Source organism: Passer montanus, unplaced genomic scaffold (assembly GCF_014805655.1).
Source record: "Passer montanus isolate IOZ18808 unplaced genomic scaffold, ASM1480565v1 scaffold32, whole genome shotgun sequence".
Lineage (NCBI taxonomy): Eukaryota > Metazoa > Chordata > Aves > Passeriformes > Passeridae > Passer > Passer montanus.
Genome location: NW_024367930.1, coordinates 3,191,866 through 3,210,965, shown reverse-complemented (window position 1 = coordinate 3,210,965; position 19,100 = coordinate 3,191,866). Strand labels below are relative to the sequence as shown.

Sequence of the window (19,100 nt, the reverse complement as noted above, 5' to 3'; positions counted from 1 at the left end):
TCTGCCTCCTTGCTGTCTTCTGAGCTGTTTCCAATGCATGGAGCACTATGGTGAACCAAATCAACAAGCTTTCCTGAGCTAAAATCCCCTCTGTCCAATTATTTATTTATTGTCCTATATAATTTGTAGCTTGGATTAACTCTTTGGCATGGTTCCCTGAGAGGTCCCATAGGAGTGGGAGAGGGAGAAGTGCAAGAGTAACCATGCCCTCTGACTGCTGCCTCAATCTTGACTTAGTAAGCAGTGAAATAGTCTGTCTTTCTCAAGACAGCTGGCCCAAGTTCAGAGCTCCAACACTTGTCTGATCCCAAGAGAAGCACATTCAAATGAATGCAGTTTGTCTTAGGGGTTGTTTCAGCAAGCTGGGCTGTTTTACTCTATGATCTGCATAGTCGGTCGAGGGCACAGGTCACCAGGAGGATGCCACCAGGGAAAGCTCCTCCTTCCAGTTGTCCTTTGGTTCAGATGAAGCATAAACACTGCAGCTTTTGCTTTGGGCCTGTCTTGAGTGTTGGGGCAGATCTTTGCTGGTAACCTCAGAGATGCCACAAGTGCATCAGGTACATTTGGGGACCCTGAAGACCACAGCAGGATGACTTATATGTTTTTATTTCTGTGAGCAGGCTAAAGTGCACCTGTTCCTGCACTGTGTTGGAGTGCTCTCCAAAATCACACTATTCTAAAGATCAAATATAGGATGCCTAAACTGAGCATCCAAGCTGAGGGTTTGAACAGTCTGAGAATATGTAATTACTGGTTTTTCCTTGGCTGTAGGATAATATTGCTTAAAATGCCAGATGCCCTCTGGGATGACTCCTTGACTTTTCCAGTCAGTTCAAAGACTCTTCATCCCTGTCCCCAACAGCAACATATATTCCAGACCAGATTAGCCATATGACAGCATTTCTAACTTTCAAAATGTGACCACTCTGCAGAATAAAAACCTACCCATGACTCTGATAATTTGTGGTCCTTGTACTTGAAGCACACATCAAATACAGATTTGAAGTACGAACACAATGCAACAGTTAAGTTTGAAACTGGAACAGAAACTAAAACAGAAAATCCCACTTAGAATTTCTAAAGTAAGTGTTAAGAAATTCAGAAATTCAAAATATATAAAAAGGGTCAAGCAGCTTAGATGATTTACTCAGAGCCTGTCACAGTGTTCCCATTTACCAGCAGTTGTCGCTCTGATTCCAAACACTGTAATGTTTCACTAGATGTACAATGAGAAAGAACTGAGGAATGTGAATGAACAGCCTTGCTTTAAAGATGGTCCAGAGTATTTAATCTGTTATCACTGTAACTCCTAATGCTGATGATTGTACTGAGAAGTACCACATGTTCAGTGAATAGTTTTGATGATTGGTAAGCGTGTTTTTATCACTGTCATTACGTTGTTTTTCCTACTAATAAAGCATCAGTTGTTCGGTAAATCTTCAACAGGTGTTGTCTTTTGTTACTAGAACTGAAACATATTTCCAGCTTTGTCAAGAGTCTTTGTTATTTGCTTTGCAGCACCCCAGTTTGTGATTGGTGCTTCTGTGAATTATGGCTCTACAAAAGTACCGTTTCTTGTATTCATTTCTCCAAGTTAAAAGAATATAATTCTTTCAATATGGAAAGCTGTGCAGTCAGGCTGGGGTTGCATTATGCACACAATGAGATAACAGCCTCCTTTTGCTCCCACCAAAGAGCAAAGTGGAGCTGAAGGAGCCTCTGGAAGGGGTTGTGAAGTTTTTTACCACATTGTCTTCTATATAATTCTCCTTTGCTGTGTATTAGCATAACTGAGAGATATGTTCATTTGACCCCTGTAGGGATAGCACAGGGAATAACTGTATGAGTACAAATTTTTTCAGGGTTGTGTCTGGTGTTTTTCTTCAGAGCAAGTTTGAATTTTGCTCACTCATTGCAATCAACTACAATGTTGGTAACTTTTTTCCAGTTCCTCTAGATTTAATAAAGCACAGTAATATAATTTCAGGAGGGGATTAATTTTTCCATTGTGCTGTTATAAATATTTGGAATCTCACTGGTGCTCTGTGTGACACCTCTTCCTTCCCCACCAGGCAGAAGTGGATTTGAGTGCCAAAGATGAATATGCCAGAAAATCTCCTGAATTTGTCATACTCCCAAAATGTCAGAGTGGCAAGAAATGTGTAAGCCCTGGAGGTTCAGTTAGACCTTAAAACCTGAATATGTAGCTTAAGGGGTCCTTTAGGAAGCTCCCTTTCCTCCCTCTGGGCTTACAAGAAGACCCAATGCCCCTGAAAGTACTGTAAAATAGGTCCTCAGAAAAATCACCTTTGGTGATACCTGGCAGCATGCCAGTTTCAGTAGTGTTCAGTGGAACTGTATGAATGTCCTCTCTTCAGGAACTGAGTTATGTCTGTGATGCAGAAAACTTAGTGCTGCCTATGTACAAAAGGCTCATATTAGAGCTTATCTATAACAGAAAGTGATGGATGGTTATTCCAACTCTAAATTCTGGTACATCTCTGTCCCTGGGAAACACGGCATATTCCTAAACTGTTGCCATTGGGGTCATGACAGATAATATTCTAGTTTCATATGAAGCTGATGCTTAACTTACTGTGGTGCTTTTAAAGATAAGTGAGCAACAAGTCTTTGCCCTGTAGTTATTTTTCCTTTCCTTCATGGAGCTTTCTCCTTTCCTCCACAGTTTGTCAAGGGACAAATAACAAGCTGACTCAGCTGGGACATGTGGAAGACCATTTCACCAGCCTGCAGAGGATGTACAACAATTGCGAGGTGGTACTCAGCAACCTGGAGATTACATATGTGGAGCACAATCGTGACCTCTCTTTCCTGAAGGTCAGTGTTCATGACCAATGGGGCCTTCTTTGCTACAAAACATCCTACTCCATTTTTTAAGTGCAAAGGATGAGCTGCTGATAAAATTCTGTGGTGATCCAAAAACATAGCTAGCTAAGGTCAGAGGAATCGCAGCCTACAGTCTAAGCATACCTATAGGCTGCAGGATGCGCTCGACCCTACTAAAAAAGTCAGGTACTTTGAGAAATAGCTTTTCAAGCACTTGCCAGCCTGTGCTGGGTGCCATGCAGATGGGTTTCTTCTCATTTGTAATTAGAATTACATTCTTACCTATTACCTCACTTCTCAGAGAGCAAAAGGCTTTGTGGTGCTGTTGGGCAAAGCAAAGCACACTGCAAATGGCAAACTGTGAACTGTGGAGGCCTTTTCCCTGCCCTCCACACTGCGATCTCTTCCCCTGCCATGGTGGTGAGTCCTTCTCCAGCCTGAAGTGCTCACACCCTCAGCAGGCAGGCAAGTCCTGCGCAATAACTTCCCACATGGATTCTTGAAGTGATCTTCAAGATAATCCCCTGTGATTGACACATGGACTACTCCCATCTCAACATTTGTTTTGTGCACAAGTTCATGGGCAAATTAAGGCAAGCTGAGGAGGGAGTGAACAGATGAGGGATGTTAAAATACAGCCACAGCATGGGGAGGAGCCATGGGTGACATGGGGACCTCCAGGTTCTCCACCAGCAAGCAACAAGCAATATCAAAAAATCTGGTCTGAACATATGGCTTACAAATATGATGGTGTTGCCACTCTTCTTTCCCAAACACAACCTGATCAGGGATCTCAGAGTTCCAAGGAATGTAACAAGTCTCTTGAAAATTTACTGGTAGTCTGCATAGAAAAGGAAAATATTCTTATCATTTACAGTGATTTTTGTAGGGGATAGAAATGCATATGTTTCACAGTGCAAGACAGGAATAAACCAACATGCAGGAACAGTACATCACTTGTCTTTTTATCCTGTAAAGATATATATTTAAGAAGGAGAAGGTTGCCTAGTCTTCCCCTCTGATGAGCATGGGAAGAGGCACATGTAAAAGCCTGAATCAGGTGGTATCTGTGTACTGCCAGCTCAACACTAGAAAAGTATTTATGGAAAGCTGATGAGCATGGGAAGAGGCACATGTAAAAGCCTAAATCAGGTGGTATCTGTGTACTGCCAGTTGCTGAACACTAGAAAAGTATTTATGGAAATCATCACACTTAGTCATTTCATACATCAAATGCCCTTGCCCCTTTCCCTGCATCTCCTAGTCAGCCCCACGTATCCTTACTTGGGGACAGAACTAGGGGTATGATGGACCTATGGAATGACCCCCTGGTCACTGCTGAAAGGGTGAGTTTATACATGCTTAACTATGAAGGTTTTGCATATAGTCACTTTTTCTTCTTGGATTTATTTATTTTTAGTGAGTTTAGGTGGTCTCTTATCCCTTAAAATTGAAAGATGGTGGATTGGAGGAGTTGGAGGAGGAAAGCCATTATTGAAGAGTACTATGGATTAAGCACCTTGTTTCTTCTGTTTCTCTCTCAGACAATACAGGAGGTTGCAGGCTATGTGCTCATCGCCCTTAACATGGTGGATGTCATTCCCCTCGAAAACCTTCAGATCATCCGAGGCAACGTGCTGTATGACAACTCTTATGCCCTGGCTGTTTTATCCAACTACCACATGAATAAAACACAGGGACTCCGACAGTTGCCAATGAAGCGGCTTTCAGGTGAGACACGGGCAAGAAGTGGAGGCACCTCTAAAGCCAACTTCACTGTCAGCTTATTGGTGTCAAGATCTATTGGAGATTGCCTCTCAAAGTCATAGGCCATCAAAATCAGCTTTAAGAGCAAGGATCTGAATGTAGTTTTCTAATTGCTTTCCTGCTAGCCCGTCTTCTGCAAAAGACAAAGAAAACTCATCAAGATTCATCTTTGTTCCCGAAACTGGCAAAGAAGCATCCATTTGTTATTTGGTATTACTTGATTCCAGTGCATACATATTGATATTTTGTGTTAGATCCCTGTGGTAATTGGCAATATGTGTGTCTCATGTGGTCTCTGGCTGGGCACACCAGCAGTGCCTACTCTGCTGACCACTGTGGGCCCCAGAGGTGGCACCAGGCAGAAGACTGCACATAGTGGCATGTTGGTGGCATCTGAGAAAAGCTGACTGTCATTCTGATCCAGGTGTTGGTTACACTGTAAGGAGTGCTGATGCCCTGCAGATTGTTCCTTTCTCTCAGTATCATGTGACTGAGGTGGAGAAAGATGTAACTTATTTCTATTTATTTAGATCAGAGACATTTTGGGGATGTCTCTGGGGCAAATAAGGGATTTGCTTCACTTAGCAATTAATTTTTTTTTTCTTTAACAGAAATTCTCAATGGAGGTGTTAAAATCAGCAACAACCCCAAACTGTGCAACATGGATACTGTTCTTTGGAATGACATCATCGACACAAGCAAGAAACCTCCAAAAGTGCTTGAATTTGCAAGCAACCTGTCTTCTTGTGAGTATTAACTTAGGAAAAGTGCTATGTGTCCCCCTCCATTTCAGAGAGTAAAATGAACAGCCCATCTTTCATGCAGTGGGTTCCTGGTCCAACAATTTCTAATGAAGGCCACCCAGCTCTGTTCCAAGAGAAGTGCTTTCATTTCTGCACCATTGGCCTAAGACATAATTTTTCATTACAGTTAGGTCCTTAACTCATAGCTCAGCAAAGTTCTTGGGAATGTTCCTCTTGATTTAAGACAATACCATGCATATGTGCTCAGCGCAGAAAAATATGCATTCATTTGCTTTCTAGCAATCTTCTGTTTAAATTGCAAGGCCCTGGTCTAGAAAAACCATATGGTTAGCTTAATGGAGTTACTTGAAGCCTTTTTAGAGCTAAGGCCCAAGTAATGCCATAAAATTCTCCTGTTTTGGGCTGCACAGATTACCCTGGCAAAAGTATTAATAAACAGGTAGATAAATCTGACACTTCAGATCAACAGGGAGATGAGGGGTTATTTAAAAGTTTGTACAGCATATGCTTAGAGCAGACTCAAGCTAATCCTTCAGCCTTATGAGTCCCTCGTAAAATCCCCAGTCATTTCACAGAAAGGAGGGTTTATTTTCATTTCTGAGCATTTCATTTCTGGCATTATAAATTGGCAGGAAAACATATTTTCTTTATCTTCTTCCAGTTGCATAATTGCCTGAGAGCTAATAGCCAACTTCTGTGTTGACTTATTTTTCTATGGAGCCCTGGCGTAATCAAGGAGTTGCAAACTATACATGTCAGCACAGGAGTTTGGCTCTGAACACCACAGAAATGTTAACCTTTAACTTTTCAACTTAAAAAAAATAAAGTTCTTTGGTCCTACACCAAATCAATCAACTCTTGGACAACTATTGGCATTTGTTCAGCTATTTGATGGCTGACGGAGGGAAGGAGAATCACATGCTGTTAGTGGGAAGAAACATTTGAGTAAAAAATGTCTTTTAAATGTAGTGAATTCCACATTAATCTGCTAAGACAGCCTTTTAAAGCATTAATAATGATCCCATACTCTAAAATAAGTTGTTTCTCTGGGACTTTGCTTGTCATTAAGAGAAAGAAGAAGAATAGAGCAAGGAGGGAAGAATGGGAAAGAACCCAGCACTGAACCCTCGAGGTCAGGCAAGGTGTCTGTCCATCCTGCCCACCTCTCCATTAATCATCCATCTGCAGCATAGTCCTGCACAAGGAGTATTTTTGGCAGAGCATGGGAGGAGGGCACAAAGCAGACAAGTCAAATTGCTTTGTGGTCAGAGTAGCTGGCAGTTGCCTGTGAATCCAGTTGGATTTGTTTTCTTTTTAGAACTGCCTGGTTCAGAAACACTGATTTACATGTGGCCTGTAGTGAGCAGCTGGTACATGCCTGAATTCAAGCCAGTGGTGACTTGCCATTGCATGAAAACCCCAGCAGAAGGGCCAGCCGGGCAGTAGCTGAGATTCCTGTTCCTGGGAAAAATATGCCTCTTTCGTAAGCTAGACTGGCTGGGTATTGTGCTCGCTTGCTCAAAGGTGTGGAGGTGGAGAGCTGCACGTAGGAAAGCAGAGGTGAACAAAGCAGAGGTGAACAAAGGATAATGAATTCAGCTCTCAAATTTTTTGAGCACTGTTATGTAGGTGCTTCCTATCCTGGTTTATCAGGAAGGAAATCTCAAGTCATTGTTTTCTGTTGTTCATGGTACCTTGTTATTTTCTTCATTACAGAATATTATACTCTCTCTTGTGTTTTAGGTCCCAAATGCCATCAGAACTGTACAGAAGACCACTGCTGGGGTCCTGGTGAACAAAACTGCCAGACATGTAAGCCTGCAGATTAGTTAAGAAATAGCTTGTGTGCTCTAACACACATACTACATTTCTGTCTACTGAAAAACTAACCGTAATTATGCAAGTAGGAGGGTTCCTTGATACTAAGAGAGCAGCAGAAACATCCATTTACAAGTGCATGAGATTTTGCAACAGTTTATTTTTCCTAAAGTAAAGGTTGAGGAGGTAATTAGTTTCACTGCTGTTTTTTTTTCTTTAAAAAGTGAGGAAATACACTGGGTTTTGTTTTGTGAAAAGTTTGGTGGGAAACTGCGGATCTAGTAATCATGCAAATGGAAGCAACATCCTACATTCAGTTTTCCATTGCAAATAGTCACCTGAACCTAAGTTTTTTGTCTGCAAATATCAATCCAAATTTGTGTGACTTAGAGCTTGAGGAAAGAGGAGCATATACCCTTCCTGTCTTCACTTAGTGTAAGCTTCAGCTTTTGTCAGTTTGGCTCTCAGGGTGGACAGTGGCTGTGCATACAAAGCCCTTCCTGGGTCGGTTCCTGCAGCTGAGGCTGCACAGCTGTCCCAGGAGCTTGCGAAACCTCAGGTCTCAGCCCTGCAAGCTTCCAGCATTTACAAACCCGCGCTGGAATCAGGAGGTTGACGAGTGCATGAAACAAAATCTTTTGCGGGCTCTTGCTCGCCTCTCCAGGCATTTGAGAATCTGGCCAACTGAAAATGTATCCCACATTTCCATGTGTGGGAAAGTTTGGGGGATACGTCTCTTTCGTCTGGAAATGAATGTGGGATATCTGTATGAAGTAAAATTGTTTGATGTAATATATGTCTCCAGCAGGAAACTCTAGTCAATAGTTATCAAAGTGATGAGGTGCTTTATTCCCCTGCTAATTCTTAGGAAAAAAATTGTATCAAAATGCTGTTCATGTAGAACAATGTGCCTTTTATTCCCATTTCTAGTTGAATGGAGGAGTTCCTATCAGAGATGCTAATGCATACTGTGGAAATAATCTGTTTCCTTGAAAATGTATTACCTTACTTACAGGTCTACAAGAAAAAATAAAGTAATAGAGTTTGGATACAGAACTGTGTAATGGAAAAAGAATATATGATTTTGAAAAATCACTGTTGTATACCCTGTAGCTGGCTATTTTTTGAAATAATATTCTGTTAATTAACAACCATGTTTTCAGACTTACAGGAATTTCTGATAATATTGCTACTGATTTGTGCCAACTGTGAAGTTGATAACAGTTACCACAGTGCACAGCTGAAACGCTCAGGATGCTGTATGAAGCAGAGTAGCCATCAGGTTCTTCTGGCACCTTATGCCAGACTTCATGGATCAGTTTTGTGGGTTTTTTTAGAGAACAAAAACATGGTAGCCATTCATTTGTGTGTTTTTAAAAAATTGTTCTGATTATCCTTTTCTCTGCTTTGATATTCAAATGGAGAAGCTTTCCCAATTCTCAACAAAATGTTGCAGGCAGTTTTTGCTTCCCTGCAAAAAGCTGGACCAGGGCCAGTTCCTTCCTTTGGGTTGTTGCACTGGTGCAAACCCTGAGGGAGTTGTGTAATGAAGATAAAATTTGGCCAAGGATTTGAACATTAAAGAAAAATAATTCAATGTGCATATGAAATCTGCTTGCTGAGTGAGTCTCCCTATCCCTGCAAATTTTGGAAATATTTTAGTGCTTTAAAGGGATATTTTGCAGCACCACACCTACAATGCACAGTTTCCAGTTATAGTATGGCAATTCTGTCACATTGTTTTTCCCAAAGTTAGCGCTATAATAGTAAATTTTCTCAATGAAATGGAGACAGACGTCTCCATGTCTCTGTCGCCCAGCTATAAGATGCAATGACTGTCACAGAGTTTTTCTTGGTCTAGGCATTGGTGCAACAGGGTTGTTCTTTCTAAGCAGGACATATTTCCTGGCTGGGATCAGAGTTCTTAGCACCTCATAAGAGCCAAGATAATTACAGGCTGAACATGACCCCTTCTTACCACCACCCACACTCGCTCTCACCCCTCCCAAACTTTGGCCTTAAATGAGGACAGAACGTCCCATGAGGAAAATCTAGCACAGAACCTGCACCAGACCTTTTCTCCATATTTCTTGATCTCATTACAGCAAATACAGCTGATGTTTTTCATTTGTTCTTCTATCTTCCAGTAACAAAAGTCATCTGTGCTCAGCAGTGCTCTGGTCGGTGCAGGGGAAAGGTGCCCAGCGACTGCTGCCACAACCAGTGTGCCGCGGGGTGCACCGGGCCTCGGGAGAGTGACTGCCTGGTAAGGATGCTGCACCACCACCACAATGGCTTCAGGCCCTGACACGGCGAGCAGGGCTTTCAGCTGCATGTCCTCTAGACTTCTTCAGCCCCAGAAGGCATCCTGAGGGATGCTGACCTGGAGGGTGCTCCAGGGCTTCCCTGCATTGGGAGTTGGTGGGAGGGAAGATGACATGACCTTCACAGCACCCTGAGCTGGTCTTTACTGACTCTGCCCGTGGACCTTCCTAGTGTGTTCCAAACCAATGCTAGTGCCTTTGAGTGCCCAGTGAGCTCCAAGTTGTTGCAGAGCATCTAAGTGTTTGCTGTAGGCAACTTCCCCACATGAACAGGCGCACAGCTGCCCCCACGGTGCAGCAGTTATCCTTGTACTCCACAGCTGCAATCCACAGCTTTGCCTTGTACTCCTTAGCACTAGTCAGTAGTAATCTTGGTTTACTAAAGCAGGATCTTGTAAGGGAAGTAAAGAAGTGATGGGTCTTCATTTTTTTGCATTTCACCAAACTTCATGTGTGAAATCCAGGTTTCCCTTTCTGCTTTTAACTTGCCACAAATGCACTGTATTTGGGGAGCCCTCGGGCAGTGAAGACAGAAGAAAAAAATGGTGCTTCTTTAGGGAGTAAAGGTCCCATTGCTTTTCCACAAGAATTTCAGGGGTTTGATGCATGCTGTGCTTTTAACTCTTCCCCATGTTTGCTTTATACTTCATTGAGAATTAAGGGACATCTCAGTAACCACCATAGAAATCATCTGACCTGGATTTTACTGTTGTTGCCTCTTCTCCTGGTTTCCTTTTAAGATTGCTATGATCCCCTTACTGGCTTACAGGGAAGACAGTTACTCTCTCTCATCTGGAAAGCTAGGAGAGAAGAAAGGGAAAAAGAGAGTCATTATTAATTTAACGCAGATTTAGATTGGAAGAACCAACTTGCCCTTCATAAATGCCTGCTAAATTGTTCATTACCTGCAGCCAAATATAATGGCTTGAGTTTAATATTTAGCCAGAAAAGTCAGTAATTGGCAGGAAAGGACTTGATTTGATTTAGGTTATTAAAAACTGGCCAAGAAAAGTACAGTTTGTCTTGATCTGGTTCCTGCTTGTAAGGGAAAATTTTTCTGTCTAAGGCATGCAGATTTACTCCTGTTCCCACGTGAATCCCAGCAGCTCTCCGCCAGAGTGCCAAGGTTTCTTGTTCAGAAAAAGAAAAGTTCATGGGTTTTTTTTTTAAAAATTACTGAACTCCATTGCCCAGCCTGAAGCAACCTTTCAACTTCAAAGCCTGAGGGAACATCCCTGTAGCTGCTTGGGGTTTCCATTAAAGCTAAGCAGGAAGCAGATGAGGCCATCAGACTGTTTTGAAGACCTGATGTAAAATCACTGTCACTTTTGAAAGAAAAGGTAGTTTAATGGGTGTTGTTCAATGACAGGCATGCCGCAAGTTTCGGGATGATGCTACGTGCAAGGATACATGTCCCCCCTTGGTCCTGTATAACCCCACCACTTACCAGATGGATGTGAACCCTGAAGGAAAATACAGCTTTGGAGCCACTTGTGTGAAGGAATGTCCACGTAAGTTCATTTCAGGTTGCAGCCCCAGAGGAGGTGGGGCATTGGAGAAAAAGGGGGAAGGGTCCTATGTCATCGCTCTGTGTTTGTGATCAGGTGAAAAAGCACTTGTTCACTTCAGTGTCTGTGGGAGCTGAGAACAGGTGACAAAGTGAGCCTCTTGAAACAGTCTGCATCCATCACCTTTCCTGGTTTTAAATCTTTGCATTTTGACTTCTGAAAATTTTTCTCTTGGTGAAGAGAAAGGTGTCTTCTAAAAACCATTAAAACAATAGCTATAATGGTATCAATGCTATGGATTACCAAAGCATTATCGACTCTTAACTGGTTCTTAATTAGGACTGTTAAAAAATAATTGATTTTAACACTCTGTCTCAAGGACAGTGATCATTGTTTTCTCTATAGATGTTTGCTTTTCCTTTCTTCCTGTTCCATTTTGGTATTTTTTAATCCATCGGGACTTTAACGTGGTTTCATCCTTCTGTGACCATTCCCCTCCCTGTAAAATGGTGATAGCACTGTATGTTCATCTACCTTCAAATGATGTTTGTGATGTTAATGCCTGTACTTTCCTGAGTGTGCCAAAAGCTCAAAACCCTTTTTTCTTACAAGTCTTGAAGTGCTTGTCTGGCCCTCAAAGCGTCCCCCTTGTATTTCAGTCACCTTTGTATCCTTTTTTTTTCCAGACAACTACGTGGTAACAGACCACGGCTCCTGTGTTCGCTCATGCAACGCTGATACTTACGAAGTGGAAGAAAATGGTGTTCGGAAGTGTAAAAAGTGTGATGGGCTATGCAGCAAAGGTAAAAAAAGCATGGAATAAACCAGTGAGGCATTGGGATGATAGAGAACTTACTAGGAAAAGTGCAGGGAGTTCTGGTCTTAGTTAAGTGCAAACTCAAGAAAAATCAGATCCAGTAATACTTTGGAGATCTGACAAGAGGTTTGATCAGGAAGCATGACTGTGGAGCATGCTCTCCAGGTGGGATACACCACAAGTACAGTAGATAAAACTGTGTGTTGTGTGCATGTATATCTTACACACCAGCCTTCTCCTCCATTAGTCCTTCCCTGGTCTCATCAAGGGGAATGGAAATGTGACAAAGAGAGAAGGGAATATGCTAGAGCCTGTGTGCAGAGATGCTCAGACCAGAGATGCACAGCTGGGCAAGCAGGAAGCAGTTATCCTGTGGCACTTTCTGAAAAGCAAAAATAGGCAAAAGATTTATGAAACTCATCTTAGAGTGGCTGGTTTGACTATACGGGAATTCTTGCTGAACTTGTGGCACCTCAGTGTTTCTACACTGCCATGTGACTGGGCTTCACTTTTGTCCCCCCCTAACTTTTGTATCTCTCCTTTAACAGTGTGCAATGGCATTGGAATAGGTGAACTTAAAGGGATCCTCTCCATAAATGCTACAAATATCGACTCCTTCAAAAACTGCACCAAGATCAATGGGGATGTCAGCATTCTCCCAGTTGCATTTCTAGGGTGAGTTACCTGCTGGCCATCAAGTACTGAAAGAAAAAGTCTAGGGAAAATCCAGGCTAAGCTGTTCGTTTCCCAATTTCTCATTATGTTTGTTTCAGTGATGCCTTCACGAAGACCCTACCTTTGGATCCCAAGAAACTGGATGTCTTCAAAACAGTCAAAGAAATATCAGGTTAGCAGTGAATTTAAGCTGAGGTGTTTTTTGACTGATACTGCCAAAAACACAAATGGGGGAGGAGGGGAATTTTTTAAGCACATGAAGAGAAGTGCATGCATAGTGTTTCTTGTCTCTGAGCTAACAAGGGTCACTCTTAACCAAGGTGGTCAGCAGCGCATTGCCAGCATTACGCCCACATAACCCATACTGGTCTTCCATCCAAGGTGTGTGGTTTGGCCAGAACATCCCTCCTGCCGAACTGTCAGTCCTAGAGAAAAGTCAGTGGAGATCCTCAGCCACCCAAGAAGCCTGTGGTGATGTAGAGGCGTGCCACTCCAGCTAAAAAAAGCCAAGTGTGTTTCTATTTGTGGAAAACCTTTCAGCAGCTCCTTAGGGAAGCATGCTCAGTGGCTTGCGTCATCCTTATGGAGACACCCTCTCCAGCCTGATGAGTTCTTCCTTGGGCTGAATGTGTCTCCATGAGCACAAAGCAGCCAGCAGAGCACTCAGCCACCGTCTTGCACCAAGTATCAATTAAAAGTAGTTGTGTTCAGCCCATTATGCAATGAATGTAACATCGAGGCTGGGTCTACAGACACAACTCCACTTCTCCTCTTCCCTCTCACCTGTATGGTTCCCCTTCAGGGTAGCAGTGACTAACTGCAGAGCTTCATACAGCAGCCTGCAATTTTCCACATTCTCCCCTTCCTCCCAAACACCTCAGCTGAGTGGGGAATTCTGCTTGCCTCAGAAAATCCACTACACGCAGCTATTCTGCTCTGTTCCTGATTTTCAATTTTCCTCTTCCCTGAGGTCAGCTGAAAAATGAGATGGAGTGCTGCCTTTCTCCCACAGATCCAGAGTCTGCAGCCTCTTAGCCAGGGTATCTACTGGCAAGAGCCATCGTTGCTGGTGACTCGGTGTGGCAGGATGTGCAGCTCACCGACATGCTCTGTTGCACTCCTAAGCCCTCATGGTGGGCTGAGAAGTAAACTGTTTATTAAACAAGGTTTAAAAATATCTCCTTGCTCCCTAAAATGTCATGTTAGACTTTGAGATCCTTCAGATAAGCATAGGGAAAGTACAAGTGCCTTCTCCTGGTGCAGGATTTGCTACAGGAGAAGGTTCTGCTGCTAGTAGTAACAGTGAGTTTATTTCTATTATGGTTATTTTTTAATCTTCTTTTCCTCTTGCAGGATTTTTGTTAATTCAAGCCTGGCCTGAGAATGCTACTGATCTCTATGCTTTCGAAAATCTGGAGATTATACGAGGCAGAACAAAGCAGCAGTAAGTAAATCATGTGCCACAGCCACTCAAAGAGAAACCCTGTTTTGAGCTGCTCTTGTCTGAGCACATGAGGTTTCAAGCAGTGTGAGACTCAGGTGTCCCTAAACTGATGGAAAATGGGGCAAACCCTGCAAGGAGTAGAACACCATCTCTGTAGCATAGATAATGTGCCCTAGGAGCAAAGACTCAGCTCTGTGCCATGTATGGATGGCTGCCCTGAGCCTGCTTTCAGGACCAGGGTTTCCCCCACCATCCTGGAAGCACAAGCAGAAAGTGCTCTTTACAGTCTGGGGGGTAGGTCATAATGTGATCAGAAGCACTATGGGATTTGAGGCAATGGGGCAGTTGTGGATGGAGGCTGCCGAGCAGTGCAGACATCAGCAATGCTTCCAAGTGCCCTCCTAGGCTTGCCCCAGGAGGAAGAGTGACTTGGTGGACAAGCACAAAATAATAGCTGCTTTACCTACAACCATTGTTCCACATCATTTATTTGTCAGAACATGTGTGTCCTGACAGTTTTAACTTAAAAAACCCTTGCAAAACCAAATGTGAGTATTGCAGTTGTTACGTAAGAGGCGTAGTATGTACATGGCATTAAGTTTAGAAGGCTAAGAAGAACCTTGCTTGAAGAAAATGCAGTTCACAGCAGGACACATTTGACAACTAAAAGAAAAACATGCTGAGTAAATCCTGCTTACTAATTACCTTTCTTGCCTGTTTTTTCTATTTGTCCATCTCCATTTTAGTGGCCAGTATTCCCTTGCCGTTGTTAACTTGAAAATACAGTCCCTAGGGCTGCGCTCCCTCAAGGAAATAAGTGATGGAGATGTTGCCATTATGAAGAACAAGAACCTCTGCTATGCTGACACCATGGACTGGAACAGCCTGTTTGCAACTGAGAGCCAGAAAACGAAGATTTTACACAATAGAGATAAAAATGAGTGTGGTAAGTGAGTGCTGCATTCCTGCTCACCATCAAAGCTCATGCTGGAATTCAAAAGTAAGCTTGCTTTTTCATGATTCAAGCAAGGCTTTTTTCTCCATGTTCCTCTGGCTACAAAATTCATTGGTGATACTGCTTTAATAAAAGTGGTGAGGGGAGAGTGGGATTTTTTTTTTCCCCACCAAAATGTGGACTTTGTGGTGTCCAGCAAATCAGGAGCTTCTTCACTACTATGAACATGGTGAAGCCATGTCACTTAAAGGACACAAAAGCTAACTCCTAACACGGACCTTTTTTAACAAGGTTGGAGCTGTTGTTCAACCATACTGCTATTGATCGCAGTGGTCCCTGGGCCAAAATCTTTTTTTTTTTTTTTTTTTTTTTTTCCCAGAATATTTGTCATAGAAATACAGAATGGTTTGGGTGAGAAGGGACCTTTAAAGGTCATGTAGGCCAATCCCCTGCTGTGGGCATTGATGTCTTTCACTAGACCAGGTTGCTCAGGGCCCCATCCAATCTGACCCTGAACTTTGAGGAATTAGGCATCCACCAATTCTCTACGAAACTCAGCATCTCACCACCCATTGCACCTATGTCTTCATTGTATCTAAATCTATTTACTCTTTCTATTTAAAAGCATTTCCCCCTGTCCAGTCACTACAGGCCTTGTTAAAAATTGTTACAAGTGCACTTCAAGTACAAAAAAACCCCAATAATGTTTCTCCAGAGCTGTCTCTTCCCCAGGGTGAACATCCCCAGCTCCCTCAGCCTGACTTAACTTTATTATACATCTGTTAAGCTGTCACAGAGGAGATCATTGTTATTTTGAACGGCCAGAAATTAATCAGGCTTTGGGATTTAGAGAAGCATGATTACTCCTCTTCCACTCTACCAGAACCATTCATATCTGTTTTGGAACAGGCTGGGGAAACTGGCTGGCCAGATGGAGTGAGAATGGAGAGTTTGACCTCTCTCTTACCTTGACATTCATGTCTTTTCTTGTCCCTCTTTCTCTCTCAGCCGCTGCCAAGCATGTTTGTGACCCCCTGTGCTCAGACGTAGGCTGCTGGGGCCCAGGGCCCTTCCACTGCTTCTCCTGCAGGTTTTTTGATCGTCAGAAGGAATGTGTGAAACAGTGCAACATCCTGCAAGGGTAAGGTGTCTCAGGGGTGCTCTAGGTTTTGGTGATGCTGTAGGGGCTTTGGTTTTTAAAATGCTTTGTAGCTAGAAAGAGAGCAAGAAGCTGGGTCTCTGGTTGCATGGGATTTCCCCAGCTTGCAGAGGTGTTGTGTGAACACAGTACCTAGCTAAGGTACCTCTCCTTCACCATTCAGTATTGCTTAGGAGTTTGCTCCTGACATGGTGACTGCTAATAAAACATCCCCTTAAGCCCACAAGGAGACTATTTGGAGGCCCAAGGACGCCTTGGGCTTCCTTCCCGTAGGAAAGAAAGGAGTTTAAAGCTCAACCTGTGGCTATCATGTCAAGAACACTGTGTGAGAGCCATTCTCTGGGAGCTCAGTCATCACCAGACCCACGGCTTTGCCGCTTGATAGACTTCCCTCCTCTTGTATTTGCTCAGATGAGCAGCTCACTCTTGCAGTTTGCAAAGTTGCAGTCAAGGGAGAATGAACTTTCATCCGAAAATGACTGAGAGCAGCAATTTCAGAAAAAATTATTGCCTCAGCCTCACTCAGGACATGGAAAAAATATTGCTGCCTTGTGTGTCAATTCAACAGGTGATGTAGGTGGAAAAGGTATGTCTAGCAGCAAAATTACAAAGTCTGACTTTTAAAGTTCCTGAGTATTAAGCAAGTACTTGTCAGGCTGCTACTGCCTCTGATGTTTGTATTTCTCTAGTGGTTTGCAGTTTAGCAGCTATCTTTTTTTTTTAAGTGAATTCCCTGTAGCAGCTATTATAACCTGAAGGGCAGATCAGGGCATTATTTTGTGTCAAATGATGGGTAGATTTAGTTTAATTAATAACACCATTACTTGAAGTGGAACAGCTTTATTGCTATTAAAACCATCTGTTCCCAACTTTCATATTTTAATGATTCATTGTGTGTTGTAGAGAGGACATGAATTTAATTATCAGTGCCTTGCTGTTTAACTTTCCTAATTATTATTTGTAGCCTTGGAATTACTTGAACTGTTTTTGCTGATCTCTTTGCATCACTACCATTTAAAAGCTTCTAGAAATGGTTGTGAGTATTCTGTGACATTAGCTTAAAAGGGAAAGTAAACTAATTTGTAGTGTGCAATCTGGAGTGCCATGTGTTTCACTGTCAACCAAATTTCCCTTACTCTTACGTCCTCCTGGTTGCACTGAGCAAGTACTACTGGTGTAGCCAAGAGGGTCCCTCCTCCTGTCTGAGCATCATCATCATCCTCTCAATCAAATGTGGAAAAGTCTGGAACATGAGAGAAAACCACAATTTATCACTTGCTATTATTTCTAAGGTTTAATTGTTTCTCTTTTTTTGTTGTTGTTTTCCAGGGAGCCAAGAGAGTTTGAAAAGGACTCCAAGTGCCTCCCCTGCCACCCTGAGTGCCTGGTGCAAAACTCCACCATGTACAATGCAACCTGCACTGGACCTGTAAGAGTAGATTCATCTTAGCAAACCTGAGCCTCAGATCACATATTAATATGTATTTCCCAGGTTCAGATAATCCTGAGGTCGCATTTTAACCCTATTTGAGGTGAAACAGAGAATGGGAGTGGTTAGAAGTCAAGATCTTGGGGCAAGGGAGCAGGATAGGAAACTTCGGGGTGTTAGCTTTATTTTCTGACAGGTAATCCACAGTCACAGACATTGTAGAGTCTTTAATATTTTTTAAAATATTAAATTTTGTATTTTTTAAAAAAATACTTACTTTGGCAAATATGGCAAAAATTTGAGTAACATGTAACCACTCAAAGTTGATGTGAAGACATTAGAATCAAACTCAGATCTTAATTGCAAAAGTCTAGTTCTCTCTTTTTTTTTGAGATCAAAACTCTTGCTTCCATCACAGGTCCACCTCTGTGTTATTTAGCCCAACTCTTTAAACCTCTTGCCGCTTCCAGCAGCCTCTGAGTGTTTGACCCCCTTGATCATTGTTGTGGTTTAGGAATGGTACTCCAGAATGGGAGTGGTTAGAAGTCAAGATCTTGGGGCAAGGGAGCAGGATAGGAAACCTCGGGGTGTTAGCTTTATTTTCTGACAGGTAATCCACAGTCACAGACATTGTAGAGTCTTTAATATTTTTTAAAATATTAAATTTTGTATTTTTTAAAAAAATACTTACTTTGGCAAATATGGCAAAAATTTGAGTAACATGTAACCACTCAAATTTGATGTGAAGACATTAGAATCAAACTCAGATCTTAATTGCAAAAGTCTAGTTCTCTCTCTTTTTTTTTTTTTTTTGAGATCAAATCTCTTGCTTCCATCACAGGTCCACCTCTGTGTTATTTAGCCCAACTCTTTAAACCTCTTGCCGCTTCCAGCAGCCTCTGAGTGTTTGACCCCCTTGATCATTGTTGTGGTTTAGGAATGGAACCAACTTAGTACTCCCACTGGGACTCTCCAAATGACAAGCCACTCACTCACTCCCTCCCCCACTTCCCCTGTGGCAGGCTAGAGAGGAGAACTGGAGCATAAGAGGGGAAAATCATGGATTGAGATAAGAACAATTTACTGGAAACAGCAATGAGATAAGAAAAGGAGCAGTAACAGCAACATTAGTAACAGTGTACAAGAAAGGTGAAAGATTCTGATGTAATTGCTCAGAACCAGCATCATCCCACTGTTCCCTCTACCAGGCTTGCTCAACTAGAAGGAACCCCTTCTCCCCAGAAGAAGCTCCTTCCCCCTGCCCCTGGGGGAAGGAGGTATAAATGAAGGGATATGGAATAACCTTCATGTCCTCCTGGCTACTGCAAAAATTAACCCTATCCTGTCAAGAACCAAGACACCCATCATCAGTTTGAAGTGTCACTGCTCAGTAATGTGAAGCATTTCCATCCTCCCTCCTAGCACCATGGCCTCAAGGATGCTATTTACATTATAAACTCCTTTAGGAGTGACCCCCTGTTCCATATTTGCCTAGCATCTACTAATCAGTCTATTATAGTGGCCCTTAGACATTACAGTGATTAAAATAATCTTCCTATAGCGTGTCTTACTTTTGTCCCACTACAACCA

General features: G+C 42.5%; 1 protein-coding gene across 1 annotated transcript in view; it reads left to right on the top strand.

The window, feature by feature from the left end:
* The window catches only part of EGFR (epidermal growth factor receptor), a 157,483-nt gene that overhangs the window by 106,333 nt on the left and 32,050 nt on the right, over positions 1-19,100 (top strand). Inside the window, exons 2-14 of the mRNA XM_039715099.1 lie at positions 2,690-2,841; positions 4,395-4,581; positions 5,229-5,363; positions 7,125-7,193; positions 9,347-9,465; positions 10,893-11,034; positions 11,718-11,834; positions 12,397-12,523; positions 12,622-12,695; positions 13,877-13,967; positions 14,714-14,913; positions 15,931-16,063; positions 17,411-17,510. Coding sequence (XP_039571033.1) covers positions 2,690-2,841; positions 4,395-4,581; positions 5,229-5,363; positions 7,125-7,193; positions 9,347-9,465; positions 10,893-11,034; positions 11,718-11,834; positions 12,397-12,523; positions 12,622-12,695; positions 13,877-13,967; positions 14,714-14,913; positions 15,931-16,063; positions 17,411-17,510 — 1,646 coding nt within the window. The remainder of the gene's footprint in view (positions 1-2,689; positions 2,842-4,394; positions 4,582-5,228; positions 5,364-7,124; positions 7,194-9,346; positions 9,466-10,892; positions 11,035-11,717; positions 11,835-12,396; positions 12,524-12,621; positions 12,696-13,876; positions 13,968-14,713; positions 14,914-15,930; positions 16,064-17,410; positions 17,511-19,100) is intronic.